General features: G+C 41.5%; 1 protein-coding gene across 1 annotated transcript; it reads left to right on the top strand.

Moving 5' to 3' along the window:
* Positions 1-452: 452 nt before the first annotated feature.
* On the top strand, positions 453-3,534 carry LOC118144446 (uncharacterized protein C12orf71). The gene is given in 4 exon segments (XM_078338031.1): positions 453-562; positions 1,758-2,083; positions 2,086-2,441; positions 3,143-3,534. Coding segments are annotated over 3 exon segments (933 nt in total). The 5' UTR covers positions 453-562; positions 1,758-1,794; the 3' UTR covers positions 3,431-3,534.
* The last annotated feature ends 4,181 nt before the right edge of the window (positions 3,535-7,715 follow it).

The raw sequence follows: 7,715 nt of genomic DNA on the forward strand, positions 1-7,715 counted from the left end.
CATGGTAAACTTTAGCTGTAATTTTGTTAAATTGAAATGGTGACAGACAAATATTTGGAAACAATCTTAAGAAATTGATAGATTCTAATGCGTTGAGGTTCTTTTAGGTCAGAGAAGTGTTTCCTGGCTTTCTGCTCTGTGTGTGTGTGTGTGTGTGTGTGTGTGTATTTATACACATGCCCCTTATTTAGAGCTCTAAATCTCCTAAAAATGGGAACCATCTTAGACAGCCACCTGACAAGAGAAGTAACCTTCATGCATTCATCCTTCTACCCTCAAGAGGGTTGCTCTTCAGTCTGGCATGATATGGGCATAGAATATTATGGAAGCAAAGGGACAGATTCTGTGGCTTTATATCCCCCCTTTTCCTTTTTTCTTTCCATATTCCTAACTCAAACTCAGTTCTTTGTGTTGCCAAGGTAACCAACAGTCTCACAGCACAGAGTTCTGACAGTTGGACTTTCAGCCACTGAGACTCAGGATATGAAGGATTTCTCATGTCTCCCCTTTTTGCCTCAGGAGTTAGCAGCACTTCTTCCATGTGGGCAGCCACCAGGGCTGGGTATTACAGTTATGTGTGTGTGTGTGTGTGTGTGTGTGTACACGCGTATGTTCTTCAGTCCTACTTACTCTGGGGCTTCACAGAAAAAGCTGTACTAAAAAGTGTCATCAGACGGTGGGAGGATGGGCATCTAAATAGCAAATCCTTTCTGGAAAGTAATTTGGTATCAGTTTAGCACAGGATTATGACATATTTGTGATGTTTCATCCGTAATCCTACATATAGAAAAATAAGAGACATAGTCAAAGATTTATGGAAAAGCAGGTTTACTACAGATTTAGTAAAAACAATAATTTCCACCTAATGATCATTAATAAGAAGTGGTTAAAAATTGCAGAGTAACAATATATATGTTTGTTTTAGGCTATGCCATAAAATAATCTCAGTTTCAACAGAAAGGACAGCCACATTCACATATATGTATATGTGGATATATTGTATAAGTGTAGATATATATATATATATATATGTACATTTATGTAACTAGAAAAGATAAGAAAGTCGATCAAAATGTTTTGATAGTTATCATTACCTTTAGAAGGTGGGACTATAGCATATTTGTTTATATCTTTATATGTTTCTATATTTTTCCAATTGTATATGATAATCATCCTTTTATGATATAAAATCTTACAAGTGTAGTAGGACAAATGATGAGAGGTGGACATGCTTAGCAGAAAGCATTATAACACAATGAAACAAGTTTGAAAGGCAGAGGGCTGCCTCTTTTGCCCTTCACTGAGAGACTGTAAAAACAGAGTAAGACTTCTATCTAAATGGGGTAGTTCTGAATAGAAAAGGGAATGGGGCTGGGCATGGTGGCTCATGCCTGTAATCCCAGCACTTTGGGAGGGCAAGGTGGATGGATCACCTGAGGTGAGGAATTTGAGACCAGCTGGGCAACATAATAAAACCCCAACTCTACTAAAAATACAAAAATTAGCTATGTGCGGTAGCAGGCACCAGTAATCCCAGCTATTCGGGAGGCTGAGACAGGAGAATGACTTGAACCTGGGAGGCGGAGGTTGCAGTGAGCTGAGATGGCACCACTGCACTCCAGCCTAGGTGACACAGTGAGACTCTGTCTCAAAAAAAAAAAAAAAAAAAGAATAATGGATGGATACTGTTTTTGCTTAAGTACCATTATCCTCTTCTCCCCACACCCACTTATTTTTTCTTTTTTTCTCTTTTGAAGCTACTCGAGTTGAGAGAGATTTGTGTCTTTGAACTCCATGGCATATGCATCCTCTAACAGTGACACAGACAACTACAGCTCCAAATCCATTTCCAACCTGAGCCTCTCCATGAGCTACTTCCCCTGTGAGGACACAACCTCCTGTGAGAACACAATCTCCTATGAAAATGCGCCTTCCAAGGGTCCTTCCATCCACTTCCTCCCTCCCATCCAAGGGGCATGGGGGACTGAAAGGATACGGAGACCCATGAAAAGACAAGACCAAATTGAGGACACATCAGAGCGGTTTTGCAAACTAAGCATCTTCCTGGCCTGGGATGCGGACGTCAGTCCTGGAACACAGACTCAATAGCTAATAGCCTTCTAAATGACGACAACCTGTGGATAGACAAGTTCCCAAAAGAAACGACAAAACTGTCTGTCAGCAAACTGGACAATCTTGTGTAAGAGTTTCAGACATTTCTAGAAAACCTGAAAGATGATGAAGATGATGATGCTGTGTTTCCTGAAACTACTCAGAAAGATTTCCAACTGTCCGGAGGCTCCCCGCTGGAAATGGCTCAGGTCAGTCATCAAGAACACGATGCTTGTCAAGACCTGCCAGAAAATAAACCACCAGAAAATAAAGATGTGGTGCAGTCTCCACAGACTCCTCTAAGGCTTAAGGAACATGAGCTGGCTGAGGTGAGCACAGAGACGCCTCACAGGACAAGGGAAAGGCCTGGGTTGAACCACAGAATCTTGCAATCCCTGGGAGGCAGGGCCCAGGGGGTCTGAGTGGTACCAGTGGGAGACAGATAACAAGGAAAGGAGTCAGGGTGAAGATGAAGGGAAAAGACCGAGGAATGCCGAGAGAAACAAGAGGGTAGCAAGCAAGGAGAAGGGCTAACAACTATATCTCCCTTCCCGCCAAAAACGTGTATCTTCAGTATTAATGATATTAATGGGCATTGAAACTTTGCATTGACATTGGTCTATTTTTTTATTTTTTTTTGAGACAGAGTCTCACTCTGTCACCCAGGCTGGACTGCAATGGTGCAATCTTGGCTCACTGCAACCTCTGCATCCCGGGTTCAAGCAATTCTCCTGTCTCACCTTCCTGAGTAGCTGAGATTACAGGCATCCGCCACCATATCCAGCTAATTTTTGTACTTTTAGTAGAGATGGGGTTTCACCATGTTGGCCACACTGGTCTCAAACTCCTGACCTCAAGTGATCCACATGCCTCAGTCTCCCAAATTGTTAGGATTACAGGCGTGAGCCACCATGCTTGGCCTACTTGGGATATTTTTGCTAAACAAACGTGAATTCCATAAATGAGTAAATGTTGACCTGGCTGTTGTCATGGCTACGTCTACCTAACACATCCTTCATTTTCTTGGCAGACAATAAGTGAGGCAACTGCCAGCCAAAGGACAAGCGCTTCAGCGATCTCCTCAATCCTGTCAGAGCAGCTGGAGAAGGACGGCACTCCTTCCCACACACAGACCCCGTGCTGTCTTGGGTGGGCCTTCAGCTGGCTGAGGCAGCATGTCCTCTCCCCTGCGCTGAGGAGGGAGCACCCTGTAAAGGCCACCAAGCGTCCCTATCGGCCAGCACTAAGGAAAAGATGCTTTCACAGAGGCAAGAGAATTCAACCTCAAGAAACCCTTGAATTAGGACATCCCATATAGACAGATTTTCAAACTTTTTGCAAAGTTTAAAATAATCTATAATAAGGATTCCATTAATAATCCCTATCAGTTTATTTTTTCCTCAATAAACAAAATAAATGTTCTTGTTACCCATGTCTTCCTCTTCCAGCACACCATCTTGACTCACACTGAAAGTATATGGGGCCAGGCACAGTGGCCCTGTGCTCTGGGAGTGCTCTGGGAGGCCAAGGTAGGTGAATCACCTGAGGACAGGAGTTCGAGATCAGCCCGGCCAACATGATGATACTCCTTCTATACTAAAACTACAAAAATTAGCCCAGGGTGGTGGCGGGCACCTATAATCCCAGCTACTTGGGAGGCTGAGGCAGGAGACTCACTTGAACCCGAGGGGCAGAGGTTGCAGTGAGCCGAGAATGCACCACTGCACTCCAGCCTGGGCAAAAGAGTAAATCTCTGTCTCAAAAAAAAAAAAATTAAAGAAAAAGGGAATGAAAGAAAGCATATGTGTTGTCTAGAAGACAAATGTATTCTCAGGAAATTTTAAGTGGTATTATGCTTCCTAAATGGAAGTATTCTTTTTCTCTCCTCTCACTCATTCTTACTGTATTTTACCCTAGTTTACCTATTTTATGGATTTTAACCTATTCTATCATTAACGCAAATCCCCATTTTCAGTAGGCAGCAGTGTGACCCATCAGATTCCCATGGTGACAGGACGATTTGGGTTGAACTTGCAAGGCTTGAGTGAGTGGCAGTGGGTATTCAGTCACTGAGGAAATTAGTTTCAATTTCAGGAGATGGGACAGCACTTCTGATATTCCCTGGCGACCTCATGGGTTCCAGCATGTGTTGCCTTGACTGTAGTAGTGGCCCACTTAGGAGCAATGTGAGGACTCTGAACGCCACTTAACCATTCTAAGTCTAGCTGTCCTCATTCAAAAGATGTGGAAGATAGTAATACATACCTTACAGGGTTAGTGTGAGAGTTTTTATGAGATAACATAAGTTTATGAGATAACTGTTGCTGCAAGTACTTTCTTCTGAGGAACTCTCCAGATAACTTGCGAGGGATATCCAAGAGTGAGAGTTAATTAACGGTCAATTCTCACTGAAATATTTGCAACACAGAGCAGTATTTATCAAAAGTCCAGGATTTTTGGCAAATCTTAACCAAATCCTCTCCCAACCCATCCCATTGTGCCCTCTGAAATTCCTTTGCAATTGTGATTAAACCTTCCACTAAATGTCAACTTTGAGGAAGGCTGTCCTCAGCCTTCTTGCCCTAATTCTCATCCCCCGAGCATCACTACCACACTCCTCATTCAACCACAGGTTCATTCAACAACCTCCTTCTTCGGCTGGCACTACCAACCTGTGTGACCTTCAGAATTTATGTTGCAAAGCATATGACTCTTTAGTTTCAAATTCCTTCCTTTCCTCAATTTCAATTTCCTTATCCCTCTCCTTCCTCTCTTCTATAAATATTTAGCAAATAGGAGTGCCAGATGCTTTTCTAGCTTGCCAAAATAAATAAATAAATAAATAAAACTCTAAATCTTTAGGTTCACAAGACTTATTTAAGAGATTAAGCCAGGCAAACATATGACTATATAGGGTATGAGTGATAATACACTGTAGTGAGTAAACATTGAGTTCTAATGAAAGAATAACCCATTCAGCATGGGGAGGTTGGTTGTAAAAGGTTTCCTATGTGAGGTTCTTTGAGTTACAAGTGAGGTTATTTAAGGTAGAGGACTTGAACTGACTTTAATTGGTGTGTAGTGGAGGTAGGAGATCTTGGCTGGTTAACAATGCATGCGAAAGAAAGTGTGGTGAATATGGCCCAGGAAAGACAACACAGTGGGAGGGAGGAGATCAAAAATCGGGCCTTTTTAGGAAAATGTGCTCAAGATCACATCCTGAGACCTCTCACTTTGTCTGCCTCCCTGAGAACACCTGCCCAACCCACAACTCACTTCAACACACTCCTCCTCCTTTGCCTGATCTTTGACTTCACCAAGATTTGGAGTCCTATCACCACACCTGTTCCCTGACTTCCATCCACTTCCATCTAGATCCAACCATACACCTCCTTCCCCAACTTAGCATGTCTACCACATCTGATAACATGTGCCATGCCTTGCCCTTCTCTTCTTCCAGATATTTTTAAAATCGATATTCACAAAGTTCCCCAAGGGGATACTCTTGTTCCTCACTTCAGCCAACACACAAAACTGCAGGGATTTCTCTCTCTATTCCCTGACTGCCTGGGAGACTCATCCTTAAAGATCCTGCTATATATAGGGTTACTATGGGGCAATATTGATGCCTCAGGTAAGGATGACCCTCCTTTAGCTGTCCCCTAGTCCCTACCCTGCCACCTTCTTGCCCAGACCTGTACTTTTCAACCCTCTTTATATATGTATTTTACCTGTAGACTGTGAGTTCTCAAAGACAAGCACCAGGTCTTAGTTCCTTTTTATTGCAAATCCTAACACAGTTGGCTGGGCACAGTGGCTCACGCCTGTAATCCCAGCACTTTGGGAGGCTGAGGTGGGTGGATCACTTGAGGTAAGGAGTTTGAGACCAGACTGGGCAACATGGTGAAACCCTGTCTCTACTAAAAATACAAAAATTAGCCAGGTGTGGTGGCAGGTGCCTATAATACCAACTACTCAGGAGGCTGAGGCAGGAGGATCATTTGAACCCAGGAGGCAGAGGTTGCAGTGAGCTGAGATACCACCACTGCACTCCAGCCTGGGTGATAGAGCAAGGCTTTGTCTCAAAAAAAGCCAAAAAATCCTAACACAGTGTTTAGTATGGGGTAATCTAGTTCTCTGACTCTATGTAATTCTTTAAATGTTTTAAATATATCCTATTTATATAATTTTTAAAAAGTGAAACACAACAGCTTAAAGAGTTGCTATTCTTTAAGTCAAAAGTAACTGGTCAGTAGGGTCAAGAATAGGAATGGAAAGGGAGAGAGACAAGAAGAGAATGTGGCCATCAAGTAGAAGTCAAATGCGATGACGACCTATCGATTGAGAAATGTATTAAGACCAGAGGAATTTATGAACTAAATTGAAAATTTCATTCAACAAATATGCATGGAGCCTTACTGTTGCTTTAGACTAGACACTATCATAGGCCTGAAAGAAAAATGACCTCTTACCCTTAAGAGACTTGCAACCAGTTTTGTTATTTTAATTCTTACTCTAGTAATTAAGCTCTAGGACAAACTCAACCAAAATACTTTTTAAAAGACTGTCTACGCTAAGTAAGATATGCTGTTCTTTAGTTTCATCAGTGTTTTACAAACCTGTTTGGCAGGTATGAACCTATCCCTAAAATTTAAGCAATGTGCTTTGCAAGCCTTTACAATAAAGTAAGCTTTCCATACCCTCTGAGGTTAACTGTCATGCTATATATTAAAATGCAAGACAAAGTATTTTAAAATAGGAAATATCTCAATATCTTTTCACTATAGTGTCAAATATGTTATCTGTCAGGCAAGGTGGCACATGCCTATAATCTCAGCACATTGGGAGGTCAAGGCTCAAGGATCACTAGTAAATTCACGGCTCCAGAGGATACATGGGTCCGAATGCAACTGGCCACAAGAACGGTGTCGAAAATCCTCTTACAAAACAAACAAACAAAAAATGAAGCAAATTGTAAATGATTTCCTAGAGAGTACTGAAGTCCTTTCCCCAATAATAAAGAACAATTTTGTTGACTTAAAATGAATAGTTAATTTCTTCAAAAATATGTCTCCCCATTATAAATTACAAGTGGGAGAACTTATACAGTATGCAGAACAACCTCCAATCTCAAGACGGATGAGTGGGTTTTACATTGCATTGCCTGGAGTCAATCTTTCCCTGCTACTTACTAATACCTCAACAAATAGAACAACACCCTGCTTTCAGGAGCAAAATAAAATCTTCATCAGATGGCAGTCACTGAGTGAGCCAGTCATGAGCAGAATGAGTAAAAAGACTCAGGACAAATTCCCGCAAAGGATTATTAGCCTAGATCAAGAAGTACCAAGAAAAACAATTTCCATTTTATCCCACCTTTCAAAGGAATTCCGCGGTTTTAATGCCCATTCAATTTCAACATAATTTGCTTTATAGGAAACTACTTCCAAGACATTTTCAAATGGAATGGTAGACATCATCGTTTTTCAGATTGTGGCATAAAAGAAAATTCATCTTATTACTACTGAATTCTCTCAGTACCAAAGAAAATCAGAAGGGCAATTTATTTAGTTTTCCCTCATCTGCATCTATAAAGATTATTA

This window comes from Callithrix jacchus, chromosome 9, assembly GCF_049354715.1.
Source record: "Callithrix jacchus isolate 240 chromosome 9, calJac240_pri, whole genome shotgun sequence".
Lineage (NCBI taxonomy): Eukaryota > Metazoa > Chordata > Mammalia > Primates > Cebidae > Callithrix > Callithrix jacchus.